We start from the raw sequence: 19,359 nt of genomic DNA on the forward strand, positions 1-19,359 counted from the left end.
AAACCCCAGGGCTTTTCCCTTTGCAAAAAAAAGTGCAAAACTTTTAGCTGATCCTCAAAAACAAAACAAAAAACAAAACAAAACAGGGCTTTTAGAGGAGGAAAACCAGAAAAATATTATTTTTCTTGTTTCCTCCTCTAAAAATGAGGTGCGCCCTATGGTCCGGAGCGTCCTATGGAGCGAAAAATACGGTAATTTATAGTTTCTTAGTATAAGCACACAGAGCCACCTACTGGTAAATTAGAACAGAGCACATGATGGGATTTGAAATTATCGGTTATTAAGAACATCTAAGTAAGTAGCTCATTAGTAGCAACACTCCAAACGCTGCAATTATGGAATTATCATAATTTATTTTGCGTCTTTGGTGCAACCATCAAATTTATTCCCACCCTCTTGCTAATGGCATATATAGAATGTGGAAGCGCCTATTTGCCAGCAACAAGGTACAGGAAATGTTTTGTGCATTAAAAATGAGAGTACAGTCCTGTCAAAGTAATGCTCTTCTAATACATATTGGTCACAATAGATGATAATTAAGCACACACTTAATTTAAATGTGCTTTAAAATAAGATAGATATGTCCCAAATATGTTTAGGCTTTCAGTGTTTTATGCCAACATAGGAAAACTCTTAAATAGAGTAGGTTTTATATGCTCATAGCAGTGGCAAATAGATTGCTTATCAAAAGAACCTTTACTGTACACTGAACTATTTATAATCTGCCAGAGCTCTGTGCTAAAGACTCAAATACTCCTAAAAATAATAGTATTTTACTATTATTGGCTACAATCCTGTGCCAATTAATCTGAACTAGATGGGCCATTGGTCTGATCCAGCCAGATCTTCTTATGTTCTTAACTCAATGGGACTTACTCCTGAATAGGTGTATATAGGCCCGCCCTATTAATTACCTTCCAAGAAGCAGATCCGTGATTCTGGGATTTTCTTCATCAAATGACCCATAAAGAATTCACTGCCAAAATGTTCAGCACGAATGTAGGCTCCATATTTTTGAAATCCCACTTCATATGGGGTGAACTCCAACCATTCTAAAAAGGAAAGCCACAGAACAGTATCTTTTAGTATTCCTAAATTACACGAATCAGCCTTTGTAGTCCTCAGCTCTACTGTCTGACAATTAAATGCAAGCATATATTTATAAAATAATCACAATTACCTCTAAATCCCCGATTACTTAGTTTTTCCTTTACACTGAGACAAAGATACACAGGCAGAGGGTTCTGGCCATTAGTCAATGCCTGCTGCTGATCTGTGAGTTTATTCGGATCTTCCTGTTTGTGAAAGTCAGAAAGAAGCAGTTAATGTAGCTGAAAAGGGTGTAAGAGGCCGTTCTAGAATTTATACTCTAGTGATGGCATCTTACTCTAAACCGAAGCCCAAACTATTGTGCTAAGTTAGTGTGTCTGAAACAGCCTACTTTGATTTAGTTTGTTCTTTCTAAACAAAAAGGGATACGTGCAATTAAATTCTGCCCAGCCCCATTCAAAATGAACATTAATGAAAGGTTTTTAAAAGAGCTTGAGGCTTCCTGCAATGAAAACTCTTTTCTCGATGAAAACTGTAGATACTCAAACAATGGACACACTTGTGGAGAGCATATTCTAAAATTTTCTGTACAAACAAATGTTTCTTTGAGAAGCCTCCCTAGAAAGCTGCCTTATAATAGGGTTGTTATACATCCAGGATCCAAATGGAAATTTCAAAAAAAATGACAAAATGTTGGGGTTTTTGCCAGAACAGAACCAGGAAGTGTGCGTTTGTGTGATTTTTACACAACTGGTCCATTTAGCTCAGTACTGATAACACTGAGTGGCAGTGACTCTCCAGAGTCTCAGGCAGGGTTTTCTACCTGGAGATGCCAGGAATTATTATTTTTCCTGGGGAAGCCAATAATTGAACCTGAGGCCTTCTACATGCAAGGCAGATGTATTACCACTGAGGGATGTCCCTTCCACCAATATCATTTGATTGGAGTGATCAGAGGAGGCTCATAAGCCCCCATTCACACTTCATCCCATGCAAAGGGGCTCCACATAATTAAAGAGTAGCATGGCTGTCCCACAATCCCTATTCCTGAAGTTGATCCTGGTCCAGTTCCATCCTTGGCCTCTGTACATTTAAAGTGTGAACTGACTATACTTGTGATTGGGGGCAGTGTGGCCCCATGACTCTTGCACCATATAGAATTTCTTCATGTGGGTTAACATGTGAAAGCTGTGGGATTCCTACATGCATCAAATGTATGATAAACACCCAACTATTTGCAGTGCACGTATATCTTTTTCTGACTTCAGACACCAAACATCACACCTCCACAATATGGCTCTCAGGCAGAATTTACAGTGCTCCTACCTCAGCACCCTAGGTGCCAACTCCCTGGGGGCCTGAGCACCCACAAAATTCCCCATGAAGGGGCCGGACAACCACACATTTTGGTGCCAGGGCCATGCATGCTGGATGGCACCCACAGTCCCAGGGCCAAGCTGACACTCCTGTTCAACATTATATTTTGGTATGCTAAGAAGCATGGTTGCCATTAATAATAATAATAATAATAATAATAATAATAATAATAATAATAATAATAATAATTTATTTATACCCTGTCCATCTGGCAGGGTTTCCCCAGCTACTCTGGGCGGCTTTCAACCGAATATTAAAAACAATACAGCATCAAACATTAAAAACTTCCCTAAAGTTGTCTTTTAAAAGTAAAATAGTTGCTTATTGCCTTGACGTCTGCTGGGAGGGCGTTTCACAGGGCTGGTGCCACTACTGAGAAGGCCCTCTGCCTGGTTCCCTGTAACCTCACTTCTCGGTGCTGGACCTCAGTGTCCATGGGATTGTGTTCAATGAAGCACTAAGCAGCTTGTTCCATCAGCACAATGATGTTTCCTTACGAAATGTAATGTTCCCTCCTCTCCTCTGCCTGCCCACTCCCTAGTGGCGGCGGGTGTGTGTGTGTGTGTGTGTGTATTCTCACAATCTCTGGAGCAGATTAGGGGATGGAAGGAAGCAGCGGTGTAGGAAGACTTTTTGCTGCCCGGGGCAGCGGCGTGGAGACACCCCCCTGGGGGCGGGGCATCACGGCGCGTGCATCATGACGTCACGGCATGGGCGTCGTGACGCCACAGCGCGTTGGATACACTGTGCATGCCCGTAATTTCCGGGCATACGTAGTGGATCTGGCCAGCGGCTGGGATTTTCGAACACTGTTGAGATGTATTTGACTTAATCAGAGTAAAGCTGTTGAAACTATTAAGCCTGTCACAACTAATTTAAGTTAATTGATTTCAGTGGGTCTACTCTGAGTATGATGGAACTTGAAATGCTTCATTTTTGCTAGATTGCACCTCTAATCAAAATTAGGCACTAGCTGGCATTTTTAGAGCAAAGTATATAATACCGTATCGTGTAGCATGGCCTCAATGATAAGTCCCCAAAGATCTGTAAAAGAGATATGGTGCCCTTCTTGATAACGCTGCCACAGCTCCCTTGTATAGTATGCTAGACGTTCTGGGGAAAAACTGGCAAGGAACTTGTTTTTTTCCAGTTGTTTTTGGACTTCAACAAGTGGCTCTTCTAAATTTTTATGTGACCAATTAGGATCATCATACAAATGTGCCATTGTCCTGGAAAGAAACACAGTAAATACAGATTTGGGTTCAGAAGAGGAGTAACATGAAATGTAGGTGTTTGACACCTTGTGGTCATGTCTTTACTTGAGTTCTAGTTTGGGGGCATAGCTGTCAAGTTTTACCTTTTCTCACAAGGAAGCCTATTTCGCATAATGGAATTTCCCTTAAAATAAGGGAGAACTTGACAGCTATGTTTGGGGGATCCATGTGAACTGTACTGAGAGCAGCAATTACTGGATCATTCCCAGTAAAAGATTTCAGCCAGAATAGCCATTTGTGGTAGCCAAAGATGACAACTCAGCTTTCACTAATGACCAGAATCAAGATCTGGATATGGAATAATAGACAAAGCTTTACCTAATGATTAAAAGCCTAGAACTTCCATTTTAAAAAGTGGGATGGGTAACCAAAACTACATCAAAAAAAGCTTCAGAAGTAATAGCATGAGATGATTGAAGCAACACTGACCATTCTACACTAGGAAGGAAGGAAGTGCATTTCTGATCCCAAACTTGGTGATCAGTCAGATTTGAAAAAGAATCAAGATCCATCCACCTAGACTGCCGTAATCCATCCAACTAGACTACCTGGAGTTGCGCCTGAAGATAGCCCAGAAGTTTCAGCTGGTTTTGGCTAGAACCAAATTAATTAGATAACATTACAGCGATCTTCTACCAGGTATACTGATTGCCAATTTGTTCAAAAGCTCAATTCCAGCTGCTAGTTTTGACCTTTAAAAGCCTACAAATGGTGTGGGAAACCTGTGGCCTTCCAGACGTTATTGGAGCCCTTTCCACCAGCACCAGCTAGCTTAGCAAATGGATGGGGATGGTGGAAATTACAGTCCTTCAACATCTAGAGGGCCTCTGGTTCTCCATCCCTGCCCTAAAATTGTTTGTAACCAGAATATCATAAGCCTTGGCTTCATTTGTTGTTGTTCAGTCGTTCAGTCGTGTCCGACTCTTCATGACCCCATGGACCAGAGCACGCCAGGCACGCCTATCCTTCACTGCCTCTCGCAGTTTGGCCAACTTGGCTTCATAGGAACCTGCTTTTTCCTCTGAGGCCCTAATCTGAGTCCTCCTGCCTTCAGAGCTATGCCAGTGGGTACTCACAAGTACTTTTTTCAGTTGTGACCAAGATTTGGAAAACCCTCCTTAGAGGCATCCACTTAATCCCATTCCTGCATTCTTTTAGATGAGCAGCAATATCATTAAAAAAAACCCACTGCCACTGTCTTTCAAGCTGCTTTTAATCCATTGTATTGAACGGGTTTAAATTGTTATTGTTTTAAATACTGTGTTTTATTTCTCCAGACTTGACTATACTATGAAAAGCCAGGATATTAGTTTCAAAAACAAACAAGTTTCTCCAAAGGAACCAATATTTACTGAAAGTTGACTGTAGCTACCACTTCCCCCATCATGTGAAAACTAAGGAACATCTTGTTATATTAATTCATTTCACTGCATCGTGGACAAAAATATGGGTTACTTAACTCTTTTGCTCACGTTTCCTTACCATGTTGTGCCAGATAAGCCAGTAAAATATGAAACGCAGTCCAAAAGATCATACTTTTGGAGAGTCAACAGGTGGGAATATAACGCTGTGAGTGCTCTCATCCCCCCTCCCGTCGTCATAATTGCCACCACTGGCACCTGTTTTGATATAGAAAAAAGCAGAACATTCATTAGAATGGTTTATAAAGGGAAGGGGTCTTATAATTATATCAAGGATAGAAGCTGCTACAAAATATAGCTACAACTGGTACTTCATTATCTGGAGAGCTACAGCCATAACATTTCAAAAAGAACTCTCTGCAAGGCACTGCTCCCTGGAGCCATTCCCAGGTTCTTGGCAGAGCCCTTACATGTGGGCAAGCCAGTAGGGCAGGTATAGAATAGATCCGTGGAGCTTCAAACAGTGTGTCAATGGGAGCAGCAGAAAGGAATGCAAATGTAAAACCCTTCCAGGTCTTGTTCCTGGAATTCAGGTCACAAGGAATTTACCGTAGCTGACTTGGGGAAACAGCACTAGCTCAGCTAATTTGCCCAGCAGTGACCTCAGGGGAAAGACAGGATATGAGATATCAATGCAAGAGTAGGTCATGGGATGAGTCCAGATTTTTAGAGCACACAGGTATGTGTGTGCAAAACTGCTACACCTGTTTGTTTGCCAGCTAAGCTGCTTGCAGAAGTAGATCAAATTATATGTAAAATGTGCGCCCCCCTCTTACCTCATCTTCACACAGATCTTCCTCAAGCTGTAGTGCCCTTTTAAAGGCACCTGCAGCCACCTTTTTCCTTTTCTGCAGGAATTCCAGTTCCTCTGGACAGAGATCAAACCCCAAGCGAACATCTAAGCCCGATGTGCTGTAACACAGGTAAACATGTATCATACACCAGAACTTTCAGAATATGTAAGAAGAGCCCTGATGGATCAGACCAAAGGTTCAACTGGTCCAGGGCATTTTGCTCTCTCAGTGGCCAACCAGATGCTTGTGAGAAGCAGTATTGAAAATGGGCAGGTCTGCATCCAGTACATTAATTCTCAAAAATGTAAACCACTTTACATAATGTGTGATGCTGGGCTGTGGCCAAACCGATAGATGATGCTCAAATGTTAATTTAGCTTCAACCAGAAAAACTCCAATCGAACTCATGATAGTGCAGAAATTTTTAAAGCACATTTTATAGTTGCAAAAAACTCTTCCTCCACTTCTATAATGGTGAGCAGAGCATATTATTGGAAGAGGACCATAATTCTGAATGTGATTGACTCTCAAACAATAACCCAGTAGTAAAGGGATTTGCAGTGGCGGAGCTTCATGCTCCAGCACCAGGGGCGGGAATCAGGCGGGGGCAGGGCTGGCACGTGTTCTGGGGGCGTGGCGTGGTGCACCACCCACAGGGGTGTGGTGTGCGTTCTGGGGCGGGGTGCACATTCTGGGGGTGGGGGTGGGGCGCGTTCTGGGGGCCGGGCGTGCAGCGCGGGTGGGGGGACCGCCGAGATGGAACCCTACTGGGATCACGCTGCCCGGGGCACCCCGCCCCCTACACCCCGCCCTTCCTACGCCAGTGGGGATTTGAGAAGTACAATTTCAAAGTCATAGTGTTAGTGATAAACAAATTCATTATCATCCTAAATTTACTTTTGGCATATGTTAAGATTTTCCAGTTTTCAAGTAAAATTATATACAAATATTTGAGAGGAGATCTCTCAACTTGAAACTGAAGGCCCAAAATTTGGTTCCTTGAATCTAACCTTCACAAAGCTAAGTTGTTCTGTGAAGTAAACATGCAGAATTTTTTTCTCGTCACATCTTTTAAAAATGGATAAAGTGGAAGAGCAAAAAACCACATTATTTTATTTCGACTGACTCTTACCAGGTCTTTGCTTTGAAGTGTAAATTAACTTCTTTGTCCTAAAAGTTAAGAATTTAAATACAATCAATTATGTCATATCATAAAATCCTTCCCAACTTCCAAAAATAGAAAAAAAAATGCTTCCTGTTCTGTGCCAAGTTTGCATATGCTGTTGCGAATGTCAAAAATCGAAGGTAGTTTCCGTGTGTTGTTTTTATACTCTTTCTAATGATTGTTGACCATCTCTAAAATTTGGAATTCACAACATCATGTACATAATTTTGGTTTCAATTCTGCAGTCTGTGATTCTAGTAACTTTACTGACTTATAAAGCGACCTCAATATAGTCTGGAAAATGCAACTGCAGTTTATTTATTGTGACAACGTTTATGAAGGATGTGGGCAGGGCATCTCCCATGTATTTCAGGTTGCAGTTATTCCACAGGACCACCCATTTCTCTAACTAGACCCACACACTATAGTGGTTTTGTTTCCTGCAGGCCAGTGAAGATAGCAGCTCCATGTCAAGCTTTTCTCCTGTTCCCATTGGGCAGTATTCAACTACTGCACCCCATCAACCCAATGTTTGTGCAACCCAACTATTTGTGCAACACTTCTCCTCCTGCATGCACCATGCTTCTCCCCAAATCTGCTCCAGAACAGATTTATGGGGCACATGGGTAGTGGGGGAAGAGAAAGGGAGAAAGTTCTGTGGTGCAATAATAAATCCTTGCTCCGACAGGGGAAAAAAAAGCTAAACAGTCATACCTTGGTTCTCGAACAAAATCCATTCTGGAAGTCCATTCGACTTCCGAAAATGTTTGAAAACCAAGGTGCGGCTTCTGATTGGCTGCAGGAGCTTCCTGCACTCAATCAGAAGCCACGGAAGCCACGTTGGACGTTCAGCTTCCAAAAATAATTTGCAAATCGGAACTGTCACTTCTGGGTTTGCTGCGTTCAGGAGCCAAAACATTCGAGAGCTAAGCTGTTCGAAAACCAAGGTACGACTGTATTGGATCCCACCCATTATGGTACCCTTACGGTACTTTTCAATGCTTGCTTCACTTGGGGGAAACATAAAGTGATGACATCACAACACTGGCCTGGGACCCAAGTATTTGAAAGAATATTTGGCCAGTGTGATATATAGCAATTCATTCAGATACAATATAGCAATTAACATAAAAATCATAAAGCCAGTAAATAACATCAGCATCTTAAAACAATAAATACAAAAAGGTGGTAATGTCACAGCAAAGGAAGCCATCCTTAAACCAGCTATTTCTGTTGGCCTGAATAAAAAGCTACATCTTAAGTTGATGCCTGGAAGCGATTAATGTGAGGCACAACCAGATCTCTAACAGAAGGGAGTTCTAAACATGGGTTGCCACAAGAGGGAAGGCCCTGCTCTGTGCTGTCGTACAACAAACTGTACCAACTGAGGGAACTACAGGCAGTGTCTCCCTAGCCCATCTGGTATGCTGAGAGTTTGTTTGGACCCTGGGTGAGGAGAGGGAGGGTGTGACAGAAGGGAAATGAATTGATATTGATTTGTAGATATTAGTAACTTTGTATTAATGCAGTATTTTTACATGTAACTGTGTATTTTATAATATGTTGTTTAAGCTGTCTGTGGTTGCTTCAGTTCTTTTGTACGCCGCTTAGAGATGTTTTTAACATATTAAGTGGTAAAGAAATCAAATAATCAAATCAAATCACTCTTTGCACCTCCCTTTAAGAGTTTTGGCCTGGCTGCAATGAGTCTTTGCTTGGATGGAGGACAGAGGTGTGGTGGGTGGGTGGGTGGGAGAGTGTGCCTGCTGCACAAAGGTAAAGCTTATATTCACTGATCTGTTAATCTTTGCCTCTGGAGATGGCAACAACGTTCAGATTTCTGGGCATTGAGTTACAGGAGGATCTGTCCTGGAGTGTCAACTCAAGGGGGCTTGTGAAGAAGGCGCAGCAGAGACTGTACTTTTTGAGAATTCTAAGGAAAAACCATCTTCCGCAAAAGCTGCTGCTTGCCTTCTATCACTGTGCCATTGAGAGTGTGCTCACTTATGGTTTATCTGTGTGGCACGGAAGCTGTCCTTCTCAGGATAGGATAGGGTTGTGCAGAATTATTAAAACAGCAGAGAGCATTATTGGCTGCTCACTCTGCACCTTACAACAAATCTATATCACCAGGTGCCACAGAAAAGCACTAGACATATCAAGAGATCCATCGCATCCTGGTCACCGTTTTTCGAGCTCCTGCCATCAGGACGGAGATACAGAACAATGAAGGCGAGAAGGAGCCGTCTCAAGAACAGTTTCTTCCCTAGAGCAATTTCGGCCTTAAATGGAAAGTCTGGACTTTGAAGTCATCTTATTTTACTTGTTATATTGTATCATATTGTACTGTTTTAATTAGTGTTTTGTAGTTATTTTAAATTTATGTGGAGTGCCTTATTTGAGTGGATAGAGCAACCAAGTAATTTCGTTGTTCCTGCAAGGGGACAATGGCAATAAAGATTATCTTATCTTATCTCATCTCACCACTGGCATGTGGCTCCCAAAGAGATGTTTAGAAGGGAAAGGTTTCCCATTCCTAGTCTAACTGTAACACTATTTGAGCACGTACTTCTGTAGTCAGGCTATATTGGACCAAGAAGGGCCATAGCTGGACTAGGAATAGCCTCTCATAGCCACTGAGGCCAGTTGGGTGTCCAGTGAAAATGACGGCTAGAGGTGCACCTTCAAGCTATGCACCTGTTCCATCAGGAGGAATGCATTGCATCTGGAACAGGCCCTCTATACAGCTCCTGGATCCAGGAAAAGCCCCCCATCTTGTCAGGATTCAGTCTCAGTTTACTGGTCCTCATCCAGCCTGCTACTACCTCTAGACACAGTCCAGCATCTGCACAGATGTTCCTGCTTCATATGGAATGGAGACAGAGCTGGGTGCCATTCACATACTGATAAACACTTGACTTCAAATAATTGGATGATGGCTCTCAGTGGCTTCCTATAGATGTTCAAAAGCATGGGAGAAAGAATAGAACCCTGTTGAACCCTGCAGCATTAAGTACAGAGGGGCTGAGAAGGAGTACTTACTTCTTTGATTACATCTTGATCAGTGGGAAGTGCATTCAGAGGCAGAGTCAGGTTCCTGTTTCTGTAAGCATTAGCTCCACATGAGTTGCAACAACAACACTGAAAATAAAGAGATTGCCTCTTTAAAAACAGAATTGCTTTTTTAAAACACCTCTCCTAATAAAAGGCACTACTAACTAAAATTATCCAGGTTACTACCATGCTCAGCTATGACATACAAAGGTGGGAAGTGACCTCTTCTTTGGGAGTAGAACATCCAGTTCTGCTTGCTTAAACCTGGCATAGTGGAAAAGGGAAGGATCGGTGAAATGCAAGTTGGAGACACAGCCTATTGAAATGTTTTGAGTTCCTTCAAAGGATCCTTTCAATGTACATCTGACATCTTGTTCTAAAAAAAAGAAAAGAAAAAGAGGACAGTGTTGAAAAAAGTAAGCAGAGCAGTTGTTGTTTTTTTTAAAAAAAACAACAACAAACCCAACAATCAGAAATAATAAAAGGTAAGGTAAGGGACTCCTGGACGGTTAAGTCCAGTCAAAGGCGACTATGGGGTTTCAGCGCTCATCTCGCTTTCAGGTCAAGGGAGCCGGTGTTTGTCCACAGACAGCTTTCCGGGTCATGCGGCCAGTATGACTAAACCACTGCTGGTGCAACGGGACACCATGACAGAAGCCAGAGCACACAGAAATGCCATTTGGTGTGCTTTTGAACTGATAGGTTGGCAGGAGCTGGGAGCTCACTCCATTGCGGGTATTTGAACTGCCGACCTTCCAATCAGCAAGCCCAAGAGGCTCAGTGGTTTAAACCACAGCGCCACTTGCGTCCCTATCAGAAATAATACCAACCTCCATGCCATTGAGATCTCTTCATGCGGATTGAGACATGCATTTCGTGAAAGTTTTTTATGCTTTTTTGTTCATTATCGTGAAAAATGTTATAGAGGTCTATGAATAAATGACAGTGCAAGCCTATACACATTTACTTAGAAGTAAGCTGCACTGTGTTCAGTGGGTCTTAGCTCCAATTAACTCTGTTTAGCATTTTGTTCTACATCCTGATCCCAGAAAAGTAAATGGAATATATCTACAGCTAAGACTTTAATCTTATGCACACCTGCCTATGGGTAAGGTTCATTTAACTCAATGGGGATTACTTTTGAGAAGACACATGAGATCGCACTGTAAGTATGCTTAGAAACATAACCTTAAAAACCATTTCATGGGGCCCAACAGTTCATCTCTGCATCAAAATCTGCCTTGTCCCAATCTGGGGATATGTGCATTTCAAGAACAGTTGGCACTCTGGAGTTTAATAAATGTGACAGACTCTTACAAATGCTGCTATAGTCCAAAAAGTTCGGACTATAGCACTCTCAGAAAAATTGATCCAGGAAGTTAAAGCCTTAACAGGAAAGAGAGACAAGGGTGTTTTTATAGAGACAGGGTACTAGAGCCGGCTCAGCCATTAAGGAGGGTGAGGCTGCTGCCTCAGGCAGCAGAAGTTCCTCCACCGCCATGGGCTCCCCACCTGCCCTGCCACCTCCACTGCTTTCCCCACACAACCCTCTAGTGGCAAGTCAAGAACAAACCTTGGTTGCCACTTAATGGTTTTTGAGAGAGAAACACACCACAGGCTCAGGCTCAGATTTGTTTCTTCAGTGTGTCATGGAAGCTGCTTACTCACATTAAACCATAGTTTGTTTTACACTGTGGTGTAATGTGATGTGCTCACCAAGACAGAGGTTGAAGACATTAAACTTAACACTTTCAGTCAGGCTGTTGACATTTCAGAGTATGCTATGGTACCATCTCAGGTGGAAGCCGCGTCAGCAAAATGCCTGAGCGTGTTTGCTAGCAATTTTACCCATTCCAGACTGGACCTAGCACCTGAACTCCAAACCTGAGGCCTCTATCATCCGGTCTAATAGGTGGCAGTGTGGGAAAGCGTTTAATGAAGGAATAACCCTCACGTCTGAAATATGCGTTCTTTTTTTTCTTCCGTTTCCTTCGATCCGCCTGAACCTCTAAACAGCAAAGTTCACGACACTGCAACAGAAACAACCCACAAAGTAGTGAATAACATTTTCCATCTCGCAGTTTGCGCCATGAATGTTATGCAACCACAAACTTTATTTATTTGGCCAAATGCCAAATATTCAGTGCTTTTTTTCTTTAAAAAAAATGTTTAGGGGTACTTTCATTTTGACTCAAGAAAATCACATTTTTTTAGTTCAAATCAGGAAAAATAAATACAGTAAATGGACAAAAGTACAAAGATTCACAAAATGTTTAGGGGTATGTGTACCCCTGCGTCCCTCCAGAAAGAAAGCACTGCACATATTCATGTTCTCACATGATGTTTTTAATTGATTGAATTAAACTTACGGCCTCTGGAGATTCATCAAGTTCATAAATGAATTGTTCTAGAAAATGTGAACCAGCCCCCCCCCGCCCCCCCAGACATTACTTGACAGCAGTAGCTGCATGATACAGGGGCTGCTTTGTGGGGAATAGGACATGGCTTTTTCCTAAACTAAATCCTCATACATGTGAGGGCCCACTTTCACAATTACCTAATTATAAGTGGGCTTTTTTGTGATGCAGCCACTATGAATATTGCCCAAAACTGGAAGGCAATTTTATTGCTAGATAGTATAACGTGATACCCTTCAGATGTTATTGAACTCAACTCTCATCAGGTCCAGCTAGCATGGCTAATCTTCAGACACATGATGGGAATTGTTGTCTAACAAGACCTAGAGGGTCCCATGTTAATTACCCCTCCACAACTTACTATATAAAGAAGAGTTAACAAATGTACACAGTCAGATCCCAGAGTTCTTGTGCCTAGTCAATGACTGCTTTTCAAAGTAAGATCTCAAAGAGTACTTCTGGTGTTTAGAAATGACACTTTAAAAAGTAGCTCCAAAAACAAAACAAAAAAACAACCTGGATGTGCACCCACACTGTGTGTGTGTGTGTGTGTGTGTGTGTGTGTGTGTACCTCTTTGAAACCTAGTGATGGCACTAAAAGGAAAAGATGATGGGTGACATTTGCAGTGAATTGTTCATCATATTTCACGTCATGAAGATTTTAGTCCATTGCAGCTACTTGGTTTTGCTGTCTCATGGTGTCCTAATACTGATATTCATTCATTTCACTATTCCATACATCAAGGTTCTTTTGACACAGTTTGTGCATTTATCTGTATGGGCCAATGCATACATTCCATTTCTGGTATTTAACATGACGTGAGCACTTATCACATGATTGAATCAACTCACATGGGAAGCCAATTCAAATATTACTGTAGCCAAGTTGAGTTCTGACCACCCAAAAATTATTTTTCTGATTTGGTAACATCTGATTTGGCTCCCATGGTATGCATATCATAAGAGTGGGAATGAAAAAGAGGGGAGGAGAGAAAGCCGCAGTTTCTCCCATACACTTTGTGATGCTTGCATTTCATTATTTAATATTCCACCATACCCATATATAAGATTTCTCTTTCACACTAACACAAGTCAAACTTATTGTCCTCTCACTCAGGATCTTGTTCAGTCAATATTAGGTAGAGGTAGCTTACAGAGTTCCTGCAACCCACAGGTATGGCATAATAAATACATGAAGAAATGGAAATTACCACTATTGTTCCATTTGTAATGATGGTTTCAGCTGGACCACATCTAGGAAATAAATATGCATAGATATACATGATGCTACAACTTGAATGATTTAAGGCACAATTGTTCAACATAAGTTAGAGCTGAACAGTCAACTTATGTCTTAGAATTTTACTTTGCCCTTTTCCTTTTGCTGCTTACCACCCCCAGGACTAGCCAGCCCTGCTGCTTTCCCAACAGAAACATTGCTTTTGCTCACCAGAATGGTGTGGGGGCAGGACAGCAGTGAGGCCAAGGATGCACGTGAGCGCAGATGGGATTGGCTCTTCCAGTCCTGACCCCCCTCCACTGCCCTGCTCCCCCCTAGTTTTGGTAAGTAGCATCAACAACACTATCAGGAGGCTGGTGGTGTGGCATTACCCCTAGGTGGAATCTACACACATATAAAAAAAAATGTTGTGAAAATATTTTATTAAAAAAAAAAACGTTTTGAAAAATAAATTGAATTTGCCATAGCTCCCCATCACCATCTAGTGTCACATTTGTATAATGCACTTTACAACACACTTAAAATGTTTCATTTGCAGCTGTATAGCTGAGTCCCTGGTCACTCCGAGAAACAAGTTCCTAAATTCTGACTGCTTAGCAGGAAAGGTTTGGTTTCAGCCAGAGGGCAAGGCTGTGGTTGTGAATGGCAGCAACAATGGCAATCATCACATTAAGCAGATTTTAGGCATGCTCTACTGATGAGGATTTCAAAATACAAAAGTCAAGTGACCGGGTTAAATAGGTCAGTGTTCTAATTCATAGATCCTTCAGATAATCTTACTGCCACATCACCACAATCTAGTCCATTTTGTCATCACCACGTTTCTTTGCCGGTGACTCCCACATGACACACTACTTTGCTTATTCTTGCAAAATTCCCAGGACAAGGAAATTCAGAACCTTGTAGCAATATGACCCATCCCTAACTTCTGTCTTGTATTGACAGCTTAGTTCTTGCAGGAGACACCAGGCAATTATTTCAAAATAATACTGCTCTATAATTTTTATTTTTTTTTGTTTCCAGTGCAATCCTATGCATGCCTACTCAGATGTAATCGCCACTCAGTTCAATGAGACTTACTGTTAGGTTAAGTATGGCGGTTTGAATACTCTTCTTAGTAGTAACCCAATAGTAACCCAAGGGGAAGAAACAAAATAGGAAATTCTTTCCAGTAGCACCTTAGAGACCAACTGAGTTTGTTCTTGGTATGAGCTTTCGTGTGCATGCACACTTCTTCAGATACCAAGTTTGTTCTTGGTATGAGCTTTCGTGTGCATGCACACTTCTTCAGATACCAAGGGGAAGAGTCTGATGAAATGGTACAAATCCCTGATGTCATTTTTATCCAGCAATCTTAGTGCTTTTGAGGCAAAGCAATACATTCTCGTATTTGTATGCCAGACACCTGCAAACTAGACATCTGAGGGAATCAGTCCTGATGGGAGAAATTCTGGCTTCTGCTACTCCAGATGCACAGGAAGGATTAGTGCAAGGAGAAGAGGAAGCATGATGTAAATCAGAATTCTTATGCCAATGAGGAAGTCGTCTTTTGCTCTCCAGTTTATGGAAATCATCACAGGCAAAGTTGACATCTGAAGGCACGCTGAGGTGCGTTTTATTTGCTACGTAGGCACATGTGTTGAAAGAAAGGAAAATGCCCCCCCCCATTAACAAGTTCCTCACTTATACCAAGGAAGGGAGATGGATAGCTAATTTGAATTGCATCGCCTTGAATTTTTATGAATAGCAAGTTTATACAACTGGGCTCATTCTATGGCCATTAGCTGCTATTGGTAACTTTTTGATTTAAAACATTTCTGTCCCACTCTTCAACATACAAGATGATCCCATGCTGGGCTACAAATGATTGCCAATGAAATACTCAGCGAACATTAAAACACCAAGTAACACAAGAGACCTTATTCTTAATAAGATAAAATAAAAACAAGAGAATACAATTCATTGTAGCAGACAGGCTTCTATAGTAATTGGTTTCTACAGTATTCTACATTTACTTACATATTCTCCAGTGCAAATTCAACCTCCAATTGTTCACGTGTCTGAAAATTAGAATGCAGCATAAATGGCACAAATTTTGCAAATACTTGTTCCATAGACATTGAGAGGCATGGAATGGGACATATCAAATATATGTCTCTCTCCCCCACCCCCACCCCACCCCTTATTGCAGAAATTAAAACTGAATGTTGAAAATTGAACTTGGTGAAAAGCACTCCTCTCTCACACTCCTTTCCCCCCCTTTCATATAATCATAGAACTGTAGAATTGAAAGGCACCCCAAGGGTCATCTAGTCCAAGCCCCTGCAGTGCAGGAATCCTGCCCCCAGCCTCCCTGGGTGGGCTCAAAGCACCAACCTTCTGGTTAATAGCTGGATGCACTGACCCATTGCATCACACCATAGGGCAGTTGAAAAAACATGCAGAACTGCTGCTTTCAAGTCTGTTTTCACCCTTTGAATAGGATGTCCAATCTCAATTTGCAAGGTCTGTTTTCACCCTTTGAATAGGATGTCCAATCTCAATTTGCAAGGTTTAACAATCCCGTGTTTCTATGTTCAGATGTGCACAATAAGGTCAGGTTTGTTGCTACTGTTAAACTATGAGTCCTATATATTAGCTTTATGGATTCCTCTTTTCATATTTGTTTGCTGTCTAGGTCATCAGCAACAGTGAATATCCCAAATTCTTCACAGTCAGAGCGGCTAACCTGTGGTCCTCCATATGTTGCTGAACTACAACTCCCATCATCCCTGGCCATTGACCATGCAGGCAAGGGATGATGGGAATTGTAGTTCAGCAGTATCTGGAAGCCCACAGGTAACCCGTCTCTGGTTTATGTAATTCTTCTCACAGTATGTACATTTTTTTTCCTTTTTTAAAGATGGCATTTTCAAATAAAGTGTTTGGATTTAAGGATTCAGATGGATTTCTTTGTCAAAGGTGAAAGTCTAAGTACATGATAAAGGTTAGAAAAGGAATCATACGTCTTCTCAGCATGGAACTGTATATAACTACATAGAACTAAATTGCGGATGATGTGAACAACAGGGTCTCCTGATGTGAATTAAGTCCATGTGGTAATCTCACCTTGATATGTAGTACCACTCTCAGCGGCAGAGGAAGTTGCTCAGGTGCCCATAGGGGCAGGGCGCACCACGGGGCCTCCGGAGTTTGCCTGCCTCTCCCCACTCAGCCGCCCTAAAGCTGGGGGGAGGCAGCAGGTGGACCGTTTGGGTATCATGGAGCCTGTGCGCGCCCAAGCCACCACATCTCTGCAGGCCTTGCGGTGAGTGCCACCCGGCATTTTGTCACCCCCCTCAGTGGTGACACCCATGGCGGACCGCACCTACCACACCCCCTTCCTCTGCCACTGGCCACTCTTCACCCCATCAGCAGACTTAGTAAGCTGAATGGCCATTGAGCAGACATGTCCCACATATTGCGATACCTTGGTAGCTCTTGTTGGGTTTTGTATCTAAGAACAATAATGAGTAGGAAACTCTAATTGTTAGAGGGTGTCAATTTCATGAGGGAGGCTAATCACATATGAGGGTGTTAGGTTGCATGGCAAAGATGGTTTGGAGAAGACAGCGGTTCTGGGAATATAGGTTCACCATCCTTGGTCTAGGTAAAATCACATAGAGTGCTGCAATTGGAACCTCCACTCTTCATTCTTACGTTAACTTTTTTTCTTTTAGAAGGAGGGCAGGACAATATAAAAATTAAAAAATTGTCCAGTAGCATCTTAGAGACCAACTAAGTTTGTTCTGGGTATAAGCACACGAAAGCTTATACCCAGAACAGACTTAGTTGGTCTCTAAGGTGCTACTGGACAACTTTTTATCCCCCCCCCCCTCACCACGTCCGACCAACACGGCTACCTACCTGTACCTGGCAGGACAATATGTGAGAAATGCAAAGAAATCCCAGTTAAGGATTGATCTCTATGCCTGCTCACCTGGGGATTCAATTCAAATGTCATAAAAATTGATTCTCCAAAGGGGACTTTAGCTATGTCAAAGAAAATGACACGGTTGTCATCATCTCGAATAACATCTTCATCCCATACGGTCAATTCTAAAACATTCTGGAATCAGAAATTAAAAAGTATTGTGAATGAATAATGGAAACACAAAGCTGAGAGAGAGAGAGAGAGAGAGAGAGAAGGCTATTTTAGTCCAACCGTGGGATACAAAGGAGAAACAGAAGTGTGCTACGTATACCTGTGGCAAGGATCTATAAAACAGGAGTACTCTCTTACATGAGAAAGGCCCCCCCCCAAAAATGTAAAAAAACAAACAAACAAATTTAATCATAGGGCACCCCTAGCTATAATAATGATAATGATGATGATGATGATAATAATAATAATAATAATAATAATCAGGTAGTAAAACTGAAAAGACCTCTGCTTAGACCCCTAGAGAGTTACTTGCTGCCAGACCACTGGTAGGCCACTGGTCCGACTCCTGTGTAGAACAAATAATAACGTGGAGGTCTGTATTGTATTGTATTGTATTGCATTGCATTGTATAATGACTGTACAGTACGTGCATCTGAATAGCAGATACTTTTCAAAATGGTGGCAGCAAAAGAAAGAAAGCTGTGATAAAGGAGAAGCCAAGATCCTAGCCTAGGTTTATTTAGAAGAGACTCTCGGACATGACTAAATGACTAAACAACAACAACAACAACAACTTTAGTACATAGTTTAAAGTCAGTGAAACACAGAAGTGGTCACAGATGCAGAAGAGCAATAACTAGGGCAACATGGAGATGATTCTCCTAGAGGAACCCATGCATGTACCAACTTTTATCCTACCTTAACTTGGCTCTGGATCCTGAAGTAGAATGTTTCATTCCATACAGGATCTTTGCAATTTGCCACTGTTTTGGTCCGAACTTTCTCACATGAAGCCGTAGGCAGCCACAAGGTCACATAACAATCTGTTTCACTTACTGTAGGGGAGAATACGGAGTAATTCATAGTTTTAATTATGGCCAAAATGAGATTAGCATACTGTATTGGTTTGTTATGGATGTTTATGTGATGCCAATAAAAGGTTTGATGATGATGATGATGATGTTGATTAGATTGAAGATTTAGTTCAATCTTGTGGGGGTAGCACATTCAATGTTTTCAAGGTAGACCGCATGATCTTTGGAAGCAGTGGACCGCTTGATCTTTGGAAGCAGTGGCCCAGTTCATAAATCATGGTTAATGACTCACAACATAGCATTTCTCCAATGAAAATAGGGATGTCCTATTCAATAATAATAATAATAATAGTTTTACTGTTTATACCCTGCCCATCTGACAGGGTTGTCCCAGCCACTTATATAAAAACGTAATAAATCATTAAACATTTCAAAACTTCCCTGTACAGGGCTGCCTTTAGATGTCTTCTAAAGGTTGTATAGTTGTATAGTTACTTATCTCCTTGGCTCAGGGATTGCATAACTCCATACCCTCCAACATTTCTCTGATGAAAATAGGGCTGTCCTAAGGAAAAGCGGGACATTCCGGGACCAAAACAGAAACTGGG

At 41.8% G+C, this 19,359-nt stretch overlaps 1 protein-coding gene across 1 annotated transcript in view; it reads right to left on the minus strand.

Annotated features, from left to right (window-relative positions):
* Window positions 1–19,359, minus strand: part of LOC117045029 (cytosolic phospholipase A2 epsilon-like) — a 48,795-nt gene that overhangs the window by 15,019 nt on the left and 14,417 nt on the right. Inside the window, exons 4-16 of the mRNA XM_033145819.1 lie at window positions 18,636–18,772; window positions 17,772–17,900; window positions 15,812–15,852; window positions 13,764–13,806; window positions 12,090–12,165; window positions 10,342–10,511; window positions 10,124–10,222; window positions 7,049–7,086; window positions 5,899–6,034; window positions 5,184–5,320; window positions 3,431–3,656; window positions 1,181–1,295; window positions 915–1,052 (exon numbers count right to left, since the gene is read on the minus strand). Coding sequence (XP_033001710.1) covers window positions 915–1,052; window positions 1,181–1,295; window positions 3,431–3,656; window positions 5,184–5,320; window positions 5,899–6,034; window positions 7,049–7,086; window positions 10,124–10,222; window positions 10,342–10,511; window positions 12,090–12,165; window positions 13,764–13,806; window positions 15,812–15,852; window positions 17,772–17,900; window positions 18,636–18,772 — 1,485 coding nt within the window. The remainder of the gene's footprint in view (window positions 1–914; window positions 1,053–1,180; window positions 1,296–3,430; window positions 3,657–5,183; window positions 5,321–5,898; window positions 6,035–7,048; window positions 7,087–10,123; window positions 10,223–10,341; window positions 10,512–12,089; window positions 12,166–13,763; window positions 13,807–15,811; window positions 15,853–17,771; window positions 17,901–18,635; window positions 18,773–19,359) is intronic.

This window comes from Lacerta agilis, chromosome 1, assembly GCF_009819535.1.
Source record: "Lacerta agilis isolate rLacAgi1 chromosome 1, rLacAgi1.pri, whole genome shotgun sequence".
In the NCBI taxonomy this organism is placed as follows: Eukaryota; Metazoa; Chordata; class Lepidosauria; order Squamata; family Lacertidae; genus Lacerta; species Lacerta agilis.